The sequence below is a fragment of the Nipponia nippon genome, unplaced genomic scaffold (genome assembly GCF_047370975.1).
Source record: "Nipponia nippon isolate SJK-2023a ecotype South Korea unplaced genomic scaffold, ASM4737097v1 scaffold_30, whole genome shotgun sequence".
NCBI classification, from domain to species: Eukaryota; Metazoa; Chordata; class Aves; order Pelecaniformes; family Threskiornithidae; genus Nipponia; species Nipponia nippon.
This window is the reverse complement of record NW_028262348.1, coordinates 2675342-2692724: the sequence shown is the minus strand read 5'-3', so window position 1 is coordinate 2692724 and position 17383 is coordinate 2675342. Positions and strand designations below refer to the sequence as shown.

The window sequence follows — 17383 nt, the reverse complement described above, 5'->3', positions numbered from 1 at the left end:
CGATTCTATAACCCCAGCACACGAGGGGCAGCAGGGGAAGGACGCATGTCCTGCAGGATGCTTATTGCAGGAGGGAAAACGCCGCCTGACGCATTATTTAAAACAGTTGTTACAAACACAACTGCGTCGCTGACCATCCGGCGGCCGGGAAGGGGCGAACACCGCGTGCTGGCAGGACTGATGGCCCGACTGCGCCCCACCTCCACGCACCTCGGGCAGGGACCCCCGCCCAGGGACAGGAGGCGCCGGACGCCGCACCTACCGCTTGGGAGGCCATCATCTCGTTGATGCTCTGCTCATACTGCTCTGCCAGGATGGCGAGCTTCCTCGTCTGCTCGTCCTTCAGACTCTTCAAAATTGTCTTGTGCTCACTCTTTGGAGTTACTTCCAGCTGGTGATTCTTCAGTGCTTTGTACTGCTTAGTTTGCACTTTGCATGTGTCCTGGAACTGCTTTTTGATCTGCATTTCCATCGCCTGCCAAGGAAGGAACGATGTGAAGAGCACGAAGAGCTTTGGGAACGGAGAGGTTCTAGTACCCCCCAATGGGCAGGTTGGTGGGAGACAACCACAGCTCCCCCGTGCTCCGCGCCGTCCCCTGCCCCTGTGCCCGGGCGAGCAGGGTGTGCTCCGCACGCAGAGCGATCTAACGACCGGCATCGGCTCGGGCCCTGCTTCGGCACCGACCACGGGCCCGGGCTAGCAGCCATGAAGCCCTCCTCAGCCCAGGGCATTTCCATCTTCTACCGCTGCTTCCCGCAGGTCGCCCAGCCCATCGCCCTCCCGCCTGCCTCCCAAAAAGTGCTTGCTTTTTCAAGGCCTCCCATTTTACTACCGCACCAAGGCTTCCACATGCCTCCTCCCCTACCTCGACCACACACTACACAGAGGCTGCGGGCCTGAGAACTAGCGAGGGCGAGACAAAGTGAATAAAAGCAACGTGCCTTTTTGGGCATTCAGAGGAGGAGCAGAAATCTCCCACAGCAAGCACCTCAGAGGTTTCTAACCAACCTGCAGCCGAACTGGGACAGAGCACAGTGCTCAGCACACCCACGTTCTCTCTCTCTGTTGACTCTGAAAGCAAGGAAGCATCACCCAACCCCTTTCCATATCAAGGCTGACACCAGCAAGGGCCTGAAGAAAGCACAGCTCATCAGAAGCAAATTCTGTAATACTTTGCTATGGACTCGCCTGTTTTTACCCAGCAGCCTCAATCAGCACGGCACTTAAAAAAATCCTCAGTGAGCTCTTTGCTATAATAGCCCGCAACTTTCTTAGAGCAGAGCAGCCCTGTGCAAAGGAAAGGGATACAAGGGAGAGCACACGCTGCTGGTGGAGAACGGTGGTTCTGCAGCAGGGATGCAGGCAGCAAGCACACAGACCAGCCTGCCCGGCAGGACAGAGGCTGGAAGAGGAGGAAGGAAAGCTTCCAGCACCTTCAGGTTCTTTGGTTGCTGCCGGAGCTCCATGAAATGCTTCCTGTGCAGCTCCCGCTCTCGCCGCTTGTTGTATTCCAGCTGATTCTCGAGCTCAGTCTGGTGCTGCAGCCGGATCAGGTCCATTCGCAGCTTCTGCAGCGTGTGCAGCTGCCTGTACTCCAGCTCGCGCGTCGACTCGTCGTGCCGGATCAGCATGGCATGCTCCATTTCTTTCTGGGTCCGCTTCTTGTTTAACTCCTGCACAAGAGGACAGCAGAGCACAAGACAAAAAGCTGAGGCGCGATTCTCTCTGCCCTGAGATGCAGGAGTTGAATTTGAGAGGCCAGGTGCCCTGGTCACTCCTCTAGGCGACATCAAGGACGTCCATGTGCCACAGGGAAACACAAACCCAGCAGCACAATGGGAACGCTTATAGAGCAGCCACCTAGCATCCATCCATCCCCCCGTAACCTGCTCCTCTGGCAGCTCCTGTGTCGCCCAGGGAGTCTCCAGCACTGGGACCACACGCAAGCCCTCCGCGATTGCCGAGAACCATGGAAGTTTTTAATAAATCCATCCTGGGGTGCCCGGAGCTGGGGGGGCTGGGCTGACTGACAGACTCAGGGGCTCTTATTTGTCTGTTTTAAATGACCCCGAGCCCCTCCTAGGCACTGGGAGATGAGGCTTCTCTCGTAACACACTAGAATGGCCAAAGCAGAGGCGAACAGCTCCAACGCGCCACATCAGGTAAGAGAAAGCATTTAATCTGCCACTGTGTACAGGCGGGTTACGTTTTTCAAAATGAGGATACAGCCCGAGCCTCACACAATTTTGCAGTGTGCACAGAAGAGTTCCCGCACGTGGTGCCCTGCAGTCTAGCAAACCCTTCACTGAGTTACAAGCCAAGGAAGAGGAAGATACCGGATCCTCTCCCTGATTACTGCCAATATTTCTGTCTCAAGGTATCAGCAACAACCTGTGGAGCCCGGAGCTGAAACCGGCTCAGTCAAGCAGTGATTACAGCTGTACCCCTTGCTGGTATTTGGTGACCTTCACAGATGGTCTGCTGGTACGTCTCAGTTTCAGCGCTCAGCTTTACAAACTCATCGCTGTGTTTCGTGCTCGAGTGAGACGGGCACAGCGGGGGCTGCCTCGCGCTACGCACACGCACGGCGCCCAGCACAGGGAGGGCCCAGCGTTGGCTCAGTCTAATGAGTTTCTGCAGAAGCAGCAAAAGCAATCTAATTGCTCCGAGTTGTTGCTTGCATGTTGTAATCCTGTTGTATCTCTCAACATCAGCACCTGCAAACAGGTGCTTCAGCCCCTTTGGCTGTTACAACTGTGACAGGTTTAAGCTAGGAGGATGGGGAAGGAAACAGGGCCAGGTCTCGTCTCTGCGTTCTTGGCCAGAAAGATGTTGCGCGTGTTTACGCTTAAGCAAAACTCGCACCTTGACAGCCAAGATCAAAAATTTGATCTGCTGGTGTGCTGAAATCATTTCCCACCTGCGCAAAGGCAGGCAGCACACTCAGACAGCACGTCAGCCCGTGCAGTGAGCTGTGGCACGCATGCCTTCATCTCGGGACGGGACAACCAGCCTCTCTTGTGCCCATTCCACACCTGATTTCAGCTGACACAGCGTGAACAAACAGAGGCACTCCACTTCTCACAAACGCTTTTACAAAAAGAACCTCTGTGGTTACTTAAAACATCAAGACAAAACATCCTTGAAGTCTGTCTGATCCAGTGAATTTGAACTGGTTAGTAGGGACGTTATTTTCAGGAAATACACACTTAGATCGTTCTGAAAATTAGGTCTCTCTTAAGAGCTTAAATGCAGGGGCTCAAAGGAGTGTTTCTTGGTTAAAATACCATGCTAGGTGACTGAATTCGGTTCTCATCCCTGCCACACAGCCTATATGCTGTGATAAGGGTGCCCAAATCTGATTTTTCACAGTCATTCATTTTCAGGGTGTCCGAGTTGAGATGTCTGGATGTGATCTGCAAAGCAGCTGAGCAGCCCCAGGCACATCTGAAGTCAAGGGCAGCAGAGCTCTGAACAGGTAAAATACAGGGCAATGTTAAGTACGCTGGAAAATTTGATGGTAGCAGACTAAGTACATGATTATAAGAAATTTCTGATCCCTCACTCTCAGCCTTTACTAAAATACCTTCTCATCTGACAGTCTTTATCCAAAAATAACATTCATGAAGCATTCAGAAACTACAGCGACTACCAGAGAAAAATCTGCAATAATTCTTTCTCCAAAGTGGGATTTGACGACAGGCAGCCTGTAAGGCAAGGGTTAATAACAAATGAGGAAAAGCAAGATGTTCAATAGCTTCTCGTTAACAAACGATCGCCCATTCTGTGCACTAATTTGAACAGAGCCCAATGGAAAGGCAACAGCTGATTATTTATAAGTACTTACATACATTTGTAGACAACCAGAATGCAGACACAAGAGAGGACTGAATTTTTGGTATTTCTTACATTTGTAGCATTTCATTCTCCAACCTTCATATTGTTCTTTTAAGGTTATTGCTGGTTTATTACACGTTTCAACTGTGTAAGTTTTCTTTAGCCAATAAGTCGAACTCCTCGCGTGATGCTTTCGGCCATCCCACAGCTCTCCCGCAGGTGGCCCTGGCACTCGACATGGCACAAACTGCCCTGTGCTGTGAAAGAAGCCCAACAGGATCCCCCAAAATCTAACACCCAGAACCTCAGATGAAGCATCTGACCCAGACTGGGTGGCCCACATAACGTATCTGTCTGCAAGTCAACCATGCCACCCCTCCTCAGTTAATAAAAGCAGCCACATTGGTGTGGAAAACTACTTCCCAAAACACGTTTCCCACATTTTTCTCAGTTCTGTTTAGCAACTGGAAACATGAAGATCTAATGTCAGTCAGCAAACTGTTTTACAAACGTGAAGCTAAAACAATTAAAGAAATGCTTGGGAAAGGAAGTGAAGAGTGCCATACTTCCCGAATGTTCTGCTGCTCCATCTCATGCCTCTTGATCATCGTTTTTCTCTTGAAGAAACGGCAGTTTTTGTCGTAGTAGAGTCTCTGCTGGCTGAGAAGATGGGCCTCCTCTTCAGCCTGTGTGTGCTGCAGGTTCTCTTTATGTTTGGATATTCTTTCTTGCTTCTCTTTCTTCGGCGTGCTGTGGTCCTCATTCATTTCCTACATGCATACAGGGTCAAAAACAAGACTTCCCTTAGGATCACAGTGACAGAGGACTTGGAGGACCTTCAGTCACTGGCTACTCCTCTGCCATTCAATTCACAAACGGACACCAAAATCCTGACTACAACACCAGGCACCAACAGAACCAGATTCGTCACCTGGCCGTGCCCGGCCCTCCTGCCTCTAGAGCTGTATTATGACCCACCACGAGGAGGAAAAAGCTAAACACGAACATCTCAGGGGCTGAACAGCACAGCGAGGAAAAGACAGTGACACGCCACTGCAGCAGAGGCTCTGGCTGCCCAGGGGAGAGAATGGGTCAAGCTCCTCGGCTCCCTGCCCAGCTCTGCGCCTCCTCTACAAAGGAGTCCAGCTTGGGCTTCAGTTTTATTTCAGTAGGACTCATGCTCAATTGAATCAGATACCTTACAGGGCTCCTTGCTGTTCATTTTCTCACCTCTCCATTCTCAACAGCAAATGATTCTGTGATGTGGTGGGGACGCTGTACTTAAGTTATATACTGTTACTTCTTTTTCTAATTCATATAAGCGATCACAGGGCTCTTAGTCAAGTGACATCTAAATGGCTGCTCTGATTACTTACGGCTTTAGCAAAAAAAAAAAAAAAAAAAAAATCCAGATGAGGAAAAAGGAGAAGAAGAATTCTCTATGAAGTCCCATTTTCCCTCATCACCCTTGGTTTCAAAGATTCTGCTCTACAGCAAATTGTGAAGGCACCTCTAGCACCTTTAGAGATTATTCTAGAAATACTGCCAGATGCTCCCAGTTCCGGAAAGTTTACTTGCTGAGAGTCTAAATTTGCTTCCAAGCATGACAGTATCCCTTAAACCCCTGGGCTGGCCTAGGTTTATCAAAACGAAAGTCTAGTTCACGTTCATTCCACACCCCTTCAGCCCTGAAAATGACGGTTTCTTGCCTCTTTAATCTTTTCCTTGCAAAGCTTGTATTGTTTCTTCTGACTTTCTAAAAAGGTCGCCAGGTCTTTCTTTTGCTGAGCCAAAATCTGTTGCTGGAATTTCTTTTCATCTGCTGCAGCTGCCTTTGCCTGCAAGGCACAGAGAGGAAAAAAAAAGAAAAAAAGGGAAAAAATCCAAAGAGTCAAAGGAGTGAGGGAGCAGGTACTGAATCCAGCCCAAATCAGTCTTCTGTTGTGCGTTTTTTGGTCTGTCAATCTCCCATCACTGTGCTGGACAAAGCCATGAGCATTCAGCCACATGAATGCTGCTTGCCCAAAAAACCCATAATGCCCCCATACATTTAAGACTTTCCTCATGCTTCTTACCTCTCCACCAAAACCACCCCAGAGGGTAAAACCCCACTGGTTTACCATAGGGATTACCACGTTGGTTTTTAAACGGACTGAGTAACAGCAGCAAGCTTTGTCACTGCCTCAGCCATGAGGCAGAAGCCCCCTCCAAGGTCTCCACAGAGTCTGTCCGCCTCTTTTAGCTGGCTATCAGTAGCTCCAGAATTGGTCGATGCCAATGGAGTGCCCATCATCCCGAAGGCTGACGTGTAGCTGTGAAGCTGTTTCACAAAACCAGCCAGGGCAGCTCCAGGCAGTAACCACACAGTGCACTTAAGTGCACGGGGTTTAAGCAGTACTTCCACAGCCGCCTCCTAGAGATTTGGTACGCACCTCTCCCTCCAATCTTCTTGTGCAGCCTGTAACTCTACTCACCTCTTTCTCCATCACAGCCACTTGCTTCTTAGCCAGCTTCTCCAGCTCAATGGACGAGTTGTTGGCATGCGTCTCCACCTCCTTCTGCAGCTTGAGGCGGTGCTCGTCCATCTCGGCCTTCAACTTGTTTTCCAGGGCGATCAGCTGCTTCTGGTGCTGGCGCCGCATCCGCTTATATCCTGACATCTGTTCCCGCAACTCGTTCTCCTGCTCATGCTCATGGATCTGTCTTGTAACCTGATGTCAGGAAAAGGGGAAGAAGTGCTACGTGGCCTTCTTCACAGACAAGCGGTCTCCGTATTAGCTGCTTACCTGTCAACCAGACCCTGCTTTGCTGCACGCTTAGAAATCAACTTTCAGGGAATGCTGTTCCAGGTTTCAGAGAGTGCTATTATTTAATATCACAAACCACGCCACAAGGTTTGTCTCTCTTGATTTCCACCCCCCACCCCCCCCCTTAATAAGAATTTTACATATGTTTTCAGTAATATAGCAGAAAAACGTCATGATATGAATAAAGGAAACAGCAGGTTACTTCTGGAAACAAAGGTAGCTGCTGGATAACCTTCTGCAGACATAGGACTCAAATCGTGAGGGTGCTGTGGACTTACAAGACGGCATCCATTTTAAGAAACCCCCCAACCCACCCATCCGTTCCTTCCTCCCCAAGTCACCGCGGTTCCAATTCAGTCCCTCAATACTATTTTCTGCAACGAGTAGCCTCCTTCAAAATTTCTTCTTAAAATTCACGAGGATGGCAGGCTGAGCTCACTCCCTACCGGAACTGAAAGTTTTCTAACAAGGGAACACTGTTCTGGAACTGTGTGCTCTTAACAAGATTGATCAGATGGTCTAAGCAGATTTTAAACCCTGCTCAGCTGAAACAAACCCACAAGTTCCACATTCATTTCCATGCCTAAGTGCATCCGTGTGAAAGGAGGAAAAAACTCCAGTAAGGTGTGCCAAAAATTTTCAGAAGAAAATGCAAATGGTAACGCTTCCATTTCAAAAGAAAAAAGTGTCCAAGACTGATATTTTTGGTTTTATTTTTTATAGAGTCCCAGGAACTTCACATATAAAGATCTGCTGATATTTTATGATAGACCTGGGAGCCAAAAGCTGGAGCCCTTGGTACATGTGTAGAGGTGCGGTCCCTGATTCTGTACAAGGGGACCTCTCCTTCTCACGCTTAACAAGTACAAAGCAAAGAGCTCAGCCCTTTGAAGGTGATCACGGAAGCTTTATGAACCAACAGCCCTTCCTGCGGTCTGCCAGAGCCCAGCCTTCCCGATGAATTTCTCCGTAGCAGTCAAGAGAAAGAAGTGGCACCTACTACAGCACTGCTGTCATTCGAAGGCTATTTTTCAGAGACCTTCAAAGTAAGTTCAGACCTAGGATGGGATGCACCTACAGACCTGAGAAGGCTCAAGTTCAACAGAAGAAGAGCCACTGCTCTACCAAGCAGCAAAGCTAGCCGGCTTGCTAGCAGCCCTGTGCTTCAGGATGAGTAGCTGATAGGAAGCAGCGATCAAGTAAGAGCTCCAAAAACAACATGCAAGTTTAACAACACAACTGATGTGTCACCCAAGGCAGACGGCATGCTGCCACCTGTCTCAGCTCAAATGACTACCAGCACTCGGGAGGGGTGTGAAGAGGAGGTTAGGAAGAGCCTTGCACAGCCTTCACCTTGAAAGAGAGATTAACAACAATTTACAGTAAATAGTTAGCAACCAAGAAAATTATAGCCAGAGTCCCAGACTAGGAACAAGACATGAAAGGATGAAGCTACTGAAGTGGACAGCCTCTGGTTTCCCCCCATCCCTTCCAAAGACAACCCCAGAGAGAAGAGCAAACACCTAATTGCAAAGAAAACAAAGAATTAGTCTGACTACGGTGCTGTATCGGGCTCCATGACCAGGACGCGATGATGGTGGGTTCACCGCATTAGTGAAGTCAAACATCAACTACGAGGTAAGTGATGATGCATCAACCACATCCTCCTTGTACAAGGAATTTTGGGATGTTATTCTGAAGTTGACTAGATTAAATATATATTTACACCTCAGCAACTGGTGTAACACAGCAGCCTTCAAATGCTCGAGACTGGGTAATGAAACAGACCCAAGCCAGATACCAGGAATATGTGAGATTGTAGAACTTACTACAGAAACACACACACAGTATCGGCCCTGTGTATTGCTAGAGTTCAAAAAGCTTTTCTGTTGTTTTTTTTTTTAAAGCCTAACAATGACAGCTATGCTTTGCAGAAGTTGGTAAGCATTTGTAGGAGCTTGCGTATTTCAGGCAAGTTCAGCAAGAATAAGATCTCTGACAGAAGCTTCCAGGTAATGCGAGTTTCTCTGAGAAGTCATCCGAGTTAATTATAAGAGACAGATGTCAGGGAAGACAGGCAAAACCCCAACATTTCACATATGCCATTTACTATGTTAAATGACATACGACTTGCAGGGAACAGACTTGGTCAGGGACTTGCAGAGGTGCGGAGATACGGTAACTACCATGCAGCAGTACAAGATCATAGAATCATTTAGGTTGGAGAAGACCTTTACGATCATCAAGTCCAGATCTTCCTGGATGTGCTATTTTTGAGGCCCGGCCTTTTTGTGAGCAGCGGGATCTTCTGCGGCACACTCCGTTCCAAGAAGTTGGCAGAACAACGCAAACAGCAAGAGCATAAGAAAAAACGGATCTAAGAACCCCCTAGCAACTTTGCCAGTCTCCCCTTTGGTTTAATCTCTAATGAGATCTAGAATATGCGCTTGTTTTATTTACAGCAGGTGAGACATTAAAAAGTCAGAGGAAAACAAAAGCAGCGTTTCATTCCTGAAGACATGAGAGAAGGAGAATGGTAGACTTGGTGGACATTTTGTAGATTTAATGTCTGCGTGCTCACGCTAAAGACCTAATTTATCACCATAATCTCTAATCAAGACCAACACTCTTCAGAACTCCGGCTTCAAAGACAAGGTCTCCAAATGGTGATCTCAGAGCATGGATGAAATTGGAAGAACTTAGCTGAACATGCCCAGTTCCGTACCAGAGAAGTACTTCAGACTAAGCACGTCAACACACGAATGAATAAAGGATTATGGTTTTGAAGATGAAGCCCCTAATGAATGAACAGCTTGAGCGACCACTTTAAAAGAAAATTTTGGGAAGCTCCAGTAATCACCTTTCTGGTGTTCTTGGACAAAGGCACTTGGAACTTTACAAAGTATTTCACAAACATAATCCCATAGGTTATGATGGGGAAAAAAGACGACAACTGAACCGCTCATTGCAAAGTTTGTTCTCCACATAACCAAAAAATGTCAGGATGCTTTAAAGCAGCAAACTGCAGTTTCCTGAAGCTCTATTTGAAGCAGGTAATAATCAATCTGGTCATCAGCAGAACCAAAAAACCTGTATAAAACAGAACAGCCTTGATTAAGGTATGACATTTTCTCAGTTTCTTATCTCTCTGTATCTTTGGCACACACAGAGCTAAGAAGAGAGATGCCTTTTCCAACCTACTCCCACAGGCAGTTCACTTGCCGTAAAATCCAAACTTTCTTTCACCCCTCCAAGATTTGTGCTTTACGTAAGGAAGTTGGGCTCACGACTTCTCCTCCAAACAAGTACCTCTTTAGAGCTCCTTCTTCTACATTGTTTAACCAAGATACCAAACACTCTCCTAAAGAATGGTTATTCTCACCTCTTGATAACCAAATGAAATACCGAGCTGCTTTTTAGTGGACAAGGCAGAGTATTAAGCAAGATACTGCCAGCAGCCTCTCGCAGCAAGAGAAGAACTTTGAGATGAGAAAGAACAAGTTCAGTATTTTTAGAGCAAAAAATCTATAAAGGCAGCAGCCAGATGAGTCCATTAGGAGAAACTCAACCATCTGGAATAAAATGTCGTTGCTTCAGCAGAAGAGGGTGCAGGAGAACAGCCAGCATGTAACCATACCTGGTTTCGGAGTCAGACTGCCCTGGTGTCATTGCAACGGCCACATCCAGAGAAGCCTGCTCACACGTACCTAGACATTTGGCTCTGCAGACCCAGGATGAGATCCTGTAATTCTTTTGCTGGCATTTGGATTTCAAAGAGAATGTCAAGGCCTTCGACAGAGTCCACGCTACCTGATCTTTCTGTGAAGTTTTAAATATTAGATCATTTCATTTGAAAATTGTAAAAACAGCTATTGAGGAAATCCATGAGGCAGTGGGGAGTTAAGGGGTCAATCACAAAAGACATCCAGAAATGCAGATCGATGCATCTCTGCACATATTTAAAAAACACTTTCACTTGAAAATGTTGATAGGTGTAGTCTTATCAACATGCAGAACCTCTACCCTTCTTTTTAAACACAGCTTTCTGAGCTTCAAGGCTTACATTTCTAGTCATAACTTTTAATTTATGGATCACTGGTAGTCTGCAAAATAATATGGAGGTGTAGTAGATACCTGATCTCCATTTCAGATACTAACTTTCACCGCAACAGCAGAAATATGCAGTGCGTTTCCCACCACTGTTCCAAGTGAGCGATGGTTACCGTTGCCACGGCAGTGTCATGCAATTAAAAAAAGGGGGGGGCAGAGAAGGGGGGGAATGTGGTCTACAGAATGACCACAGAGAAAGGCAGTCTAGGAAAGAGTGACTATTAAAATTGTTGCTTGAATTATGACCAAAGGTAGGCTCCTTCAGCTTTCTTAACCACATTTGCTCATGTTGTTTTTTTTTTTTTAACCTGACTAATAGCAAAGCATCACTGAAAGACTAGAAAGTTGTATTCACAATCTGTTTCTTTGTGGATAGCCCATTTCACTGTTTTATCTGGAAGTCCGTCCACTTTCCTTCTTATTCACACGATGCTTTTGCAGAGCAACAGGGCAGGGGAACCACACTTCAAATCACTGGGACATCTGGAGTATAGAGCTGTCTAATGTAATTCTCCTGGCTGTAACCCCTACACTCGCCGAAACTACCCGAGCTTGTTTTTGCAAAGAGATCCAACTTCCAAGTTGAGAGCATCCTTTTAAAAATGCCAGTCTTTCCTCCACCTGCAATATCCTGATTTAAGGGTGAATAAGGAGGACTTGAGGGCCCAAGACCCTGGACTCTACCAGCAGGAACAGCCATGAAGCAACACGCACAGCCCCTGGCGCTCTTCCTCTATAACGCTGCCCTCCTCTCATGTTGGAGGTGGTGTTCAGCAAATCCCACAAGCAGAAGTTTTTACACCCAAATATCGTCCCGTATTATTGAATTTGGGGTCAGAACTCCTTTTTTCTGATTCGCTGCAATACAAACCACCTGATGCTCTCAACTGCATGCCCCTTCTGTGCCCAGGAAGCGGTACCCAGCTCTGAGAAACCAACTGATGGTCAGCAGCAGCCACGCAGGGAACCATCAAAGCATGCTGGTTTCCTGAGTTTTTAACACTGTGGGATCTTGAGCACCCATTCATATAGCATTATTTTTTTTCAAAGATGCTGTTGAAAGAGCAAATTAACACAGTGAGATGAATAAAGTCTGAATTTCTGGCTTCACACTATAAGTTTCAGATATGTTGAGGTCATTCTCCCCATATCAGCTACAAGGCTGACCTTGCCCTCCCCACGGATATTTAAGCAGGAGGCAAGGGGGCAGGCACGAGAGAAGTTTTCTCTTGGCCAGAAGGGCAGCGGCATCCAGCACCACTACCCACGGACATCATCCAGCCACCGAGCGGTGATCGAATGCACAGTGATAAAAAAGTGTGCTGGCAGCCACGCCGGCACTTCAAACCCGAGCACGTAGGCTGCCATTCTTCACGTTCTCTGGAATAGGTTTCAACTTAGCGGTTTTTTTCTTCTAAATTTCCATTTTGGAACACGAAGAGGTGGAAATGGAAGATTATTAAAAGGGAAAGCCCCTCACACGATTAACTGAAATGAAATAAAATATTTCTGTTGTAAAGTCAGGGAAACTTCTCCCTCACCACATAACCTCAGAACCTAAGGACACAGTAACACCTCCTGTAGTACCAAGGTGATGCTTTGGGAACTTCCCTCTATACCGGGACGGGGATATGTGTGCATACGATGGGGACAACGAGCCTTTTGCATGACATACTACCGTGTGCTTTTCCAAAGGCCTGCTGGCTAACAGTGAGCCAACGGGTGGGACTTCCCAAAAGATGCTGTGCATGTCCTGCTCACCCTAAGCCCTCCCAGCAGGAGCCCAGACACACTCCGTATCAGAGCACGTTCCACAGAAAACCAAAACAAGTTCTCCAAAAAGCCTACCATCTCCCCCACCCAGTAGTAATTTTATCTTTATCATCATTTGGTCACCAAAACAGAGAGATTTAGCAAATCCAAGCGACTAAGGACTTAAAGTAGACACAGTCCCAGCCCCACAGCAGGCTGCCATGGGATTTAGGAGTGACCTTGGGACATTAGCTGCCTTCCCCAGAGCTCAGAGGTCTGGGAAGACCTCGCAGTCCATACCTTCATACCAACATCTTCCATCATCTCCCAAGGGGGCTTTGCCGTGCAATACCTTCAAGCCACCCAAGTAGCCCAGGGATGACATATTCAAGGAAGACAGGAGTTATTGACTCTGCTGCTGATGGCAGGACAGAAGGTGCAGCAGCTTTCCACAGGGAGTAGGAGAATATGAATACGTTCAGCACACACATCTATTTATCAATCAAATTGTAGATATGTTTGGAGTATGATACTTGAGCCATTCATCATTGCTTCCCTCCAGCCAACCTAACTGGATCCTACTTTTATTTGCTCAGTGCAGGCAATACTGTCGGCACCATACTGGGTGCATGCACATACACATACAAAAGAGAAAAATTCGCAAGGCAGAGGGTCTCCAGGAGACCGAAGATCCTGCCTGCGTCAGGTGCGCTGCATGAAGTCCTCTAATGCACACATTTCTAGGTCACTCCTTAAACTGGGGGGGAAGGAGGAAGGGAAGGGGGAGCAGGGCACACCGGCCTGGGGAGCACTCAGGCTATGGCTACCCAGAAGTAGACCTGCAAGAGATGGAACTCAGATGCTCCCCCCAAATCTCAGCCCGTGAAGCATCTGGCCAGATGTCTGTATGCCACAGCATCATTTTAGATTTTAACAGCAGCAGCAGCAACCACCACACAGAAAAATTTCAGCTCCTGGCACCGCTGCTGCTTTTTCCCTCCACTCACAACCTTTAGCTGTGGTCACACACACACACACAGTCCGTCTTGTGCACGTAGAAATCCAAAGCGAGTCGGGGGATCAAGAAATGGTGGTATTGAAGGAAAAAAACCCACCGTTCAGGCAGGGTAAAACAAGAAGGGGAGGGCTCGCTGGTGTAATTTCGGGGTTGGTCTAGGATGATGTCATAGCACTGAGCAAGTGCCATGGCCAAACAGCGGGTACTTCCTAACGCTCCCGTCCGTCTGACCGCTAATACCGCCGGGCTGAAATATTTAAGATTACATTTAGTTTAGCTCTAAAAGGCCATTTTTCACTCCTTTCCCTCAAAAAGGTTGCTACCGACTGCAGCCCGTGTGGATGCGAGGTGGGGGAGGCGGCACGACAACTAACTCTTCCGGCACACACCCCTTTCCCTACTACAAAGGCATCCACAGCAATCACATTTGCAATAGTACAAATCTTGATGGAATCATCCCATCCCCCTCCTCTTTGTAAGCCCACAGCCCGCTGTAAGCCCTCTCCGTTATCGCAACCCAGCAATCCTGCCGAGGGATCAAGCTGAAAAATGCAGTCACGGTACAGTTGCTTGAAATAAATGAATGAATGAAAAAAGCAGCCAGCAGCTCAGCCGGGAAGCAGCAATCTTATTGTTTCAAAACCCATCTGCATCTGCATCTCCACAGCATTTAAGCGTTTTGCACACGAGCATATATACACACTTTATGCACATGCAAATAAATATATTAACAAAAGAGGTAGGTGGGAAAGGGGGGGGGGAATCTGAGGTTATATTAACTTCATCCAGGCAAGTGGCTTATTTCACATATACTAGAAATATACATGGAAATTAAATATATTCTACGTTTTACATCTTATACACACAGAGCTAAAATATCTTTCAGTGCAATATCTAGTTGCTATGCCAACAACACCACCAACAAAAAATAATTAGGAGAGGAAAAAAAAACCCATTCCTGACCCCTTTGCAGAGGGAGAGGGGGAGAGAGGAGGTGGGGTGGGGTGGCTGCTTACCAAAGATGCTGATTTGATTGTGGCAAAGCGCTCTCGGTTCCGGTAGTGGAGGGCCTGATTCTGCACTGACTGGGTAGGCCGCACCTCAGGCCTGCGATCCCTGTGGCCCACCTCATCCCTTATAAATACATGATCCTGCAGAAATGGATAAAAACAAGGAGAAAGTCCGGCTGTGCTCTTCCCGCGGCAGCTGCCTCTCTCTCACCCCTCTGTCTGCACAAGCGCCGCTGTTTGAGAGGCATAGTTCAGCTCTCTGCTAGCCCCGGCAGCTCCCACGGTACAAAATGAATAAGCAACACATTGCAGGCTCGGGTTCGGCGTGTCAGCTGATCGCTAGCGGGATGCCTTCTGAATCCCTGGCTGGGTTGGTTTTTTTTTTTTTTTTTTTTTTTTTAAACCTCCAGTATTACATATGTGCAAAAAAAAAAAAGACTCAAAAGCATGAAGCGATGCAGAGCAATCAGAATCCTCGGAAAGGTCGGGTTCAAGCACTGCAACCCAGCAATCCCATTAAAAACGTGATTTCCATGTCTAGCAAAGAAGATGCTGTTCCCTTTTAACACAAGAGCAACATTTTGCCTCATTCCCTTTGCCGAGTGGTTCGTCCTCGATAGGGTTTCTTTGTCTCGTTTGCTATCTGCTGCGGAGGACGAGCATCCTGGCTAAAACCACGGCAGGCTGGAGAGGACCAGCAAAGCCTCCGTGACCACTCAGGGATCCTGCTTTCCAGTCATGATCCTGCACAGTTCTAGCACTTTCTCTCCACAGCCCACAAAGGAATTTTTTTTTTTTTTTTTTCCCCCCTTTTAAAGCAACAGCTCACAGGTTTTAGCACAAATGGTTCCCGGTGCAACCTCCCTCTTGCTCGCTGGCGAGGCTTCGCGAGGCGCGGCCGCGCATCTGCGAAACGGCGCGTGCAAACGTTGCAATGGAACAAAGCTCTCGCCAAGCGTATAGAGGAGCGACCCTGATCAGAAAGGCCAGCAAAAAAAATGCCACCGCAATCCCGCCAGTTGACGTGGTGACCGCCGAAAGTCAGCGCGCCCGCAGGCTACGCCTTCAGGACGGAGCAGCCTTCGGACACCAGGCGTGTCCCGCTGCCTCCCGCCGCAGCTTGCCCAGCGGTGTGGGCTCCCCAGGGCAGCCGTGACGGTAGCCAGCGTTGGCACAGCTGCCACGCTGCCATCTACCATGGTTTCGTGACTCCTATCCTCAAGTTCCAGCTCCTAAAAAAGTCGAAGGAAACCTGAGATTCCTCCTGAATTAAATCAAGTTTCCAGCTGTCAGGGGTGCAAAATAAAACGCTGCAAGCGCCTATGCCAAAAGGCAAATAAAAGACGCCAACCCTTGCAGAGAACGGCTGCCTCCGTGCACCGGGTGTTTGCAGGCCAGCAGAAGCAGCTTTGCCACCCTGCCATGCCAGAGCAGACACCAGGAAGGTCAGAAAGGCCTATGGTGAGAAACCAGCCGATACGGAGCAGCGTCTCCACCATGACACGTGCCGATGCTCCTTTCCCACTCTGCAGACCCTTGTTTCCCTCCCTGCTGTCCTCGGTTTCTAGCTGCTTCTAGTCTGGACCCACGCCCATTCAGCCACTCCCAATATGATTCTGGAAATGATTTCAAGCAAAAGCCAAACCAGTATAGAAATGCTGATATAAAAGACCTGAATGATGCATTGATTTAAAGTGCTTTAAACCCAATACCTTTCCTCATATCCTTCATTTTGAGCGTTTCTGCTCCACGCTCACCTTTCACTTGCCTTTGCCGCACAACGGCCAAGCCCATCACAGCACCAAGCCTGCACTGGTTCCTCCGTATCCACCCGAGGGAGACAGAAGCAGCTAAACCAGTTAAAAAGGACGGTCCTCCACAGAAGTAGTACGACTACAGAGTGTAATAAAAAGTAATAAAAAGTTGCAGTTTCATTTTATATTGGTCATCCTCATACTGGACTTTCTGTTGCGCTGTCGGAGCAGGGGAAGGCAGCGTTACAGAAGGGCAATTACTGGCCATCGGGCTGGTCTTAGCTTTTCAACTTGTGCATGTACATAGGCCAGGGCTCTCAGACTTGCACGCTTTCCTGAGAAAGGTACATCTTAGGCTCTAGAACAGGCATACCAAAAAAATCTTGATTAAACATTTCAAGTTTAACAGTATCACTCAGTTTAATTGGATTCATGGCTTCACTGGAAGAATATCAATCCCAACTTTTCTACAGCTTTGCACTCTCGCCTATCAAGTAGGTGTAAGGAGGACTGTGAAATACAATCGGGAAAAGCAGACGGGCTGGCAACTAACATCACCTTTTAGTCTGGTATTTCTACTGATGTATTTTGGAGCCTTCTGGCACAACAGCCCCCTAGCCAGGCAAGGGACAGAGCTAGAAGTAACGCTGACTTTGGCCTCTCGCTCTCCAACAAGCAGCTCTGCAGAGATAAACCCGGCTCTTTGGGGCTCGTGCCAACACAGCCTGATGCGAATGTCCTGGTACGAAGGAAGCTGGAGCCAGGGGAGAGGAGTCAGCACTGCAAATGGGAATTCCTCTGTTACAGGCTGAAACTGGAGCACCTCATATACAAAATAAAGCTGAATAACAAAGTCCTGCGGTAAAGATCTATACAAGACTTACGCATATCTGAACCAGGGAGGACTGAAGAGAAACGATAGTACACAGGAGCTACTGTTCCTCTACTGTAGCTATGAAATTAAGGTGGAAACAGGACAAATATTCCCCACGGTCACACGCAAAGCCTGCGGCAGCACACGTGAACGTACAGGGTCCTAAGGTCTGCTAGCAATACCCCGATCCCTGGACCATCTTCCCTCTCTCCATTCCATT

General features: G+C 47.9%; 1 protein-coding gene across 7 annotated transcripts in view; it reads right to left on the bottom strand.

The window, feature by feature from the left end:
* Positions 1-17383, bottom strand: part of TAOK3 (TAO kinase 3) — a 94046-nt gene that overhangs the window by 2011 nt on the left and 74652 nt on the right. For all 7 annotated transcript variants that reach the window (XM_087768520.1, XM_087768516.1, XM_087768515.1 and 4 more), the window contains 6 exons: positions 14542-14676; positions 6313-6549; positions 5548-5676; positions 4405-4608; positions 1435-1674; positions 263-475 (listed from right to left, as the gene is read on the bottom strand). In XM_087768520.1, the coding sequence (XP_087624646.1) occupies positions 263-475; positions 1435-1674; positions 4405-4608; positions 5548-5676; positions 6313-6549; positions 14542-14676 (1158 nt within the window). The remainder of the gene's footprint in view (positions 1-262; positions 476-1434; positions 1675-4404; positions 4609-5547; positions 5677-6312; positions 6550-14541; positions 14677-17383) is intronic.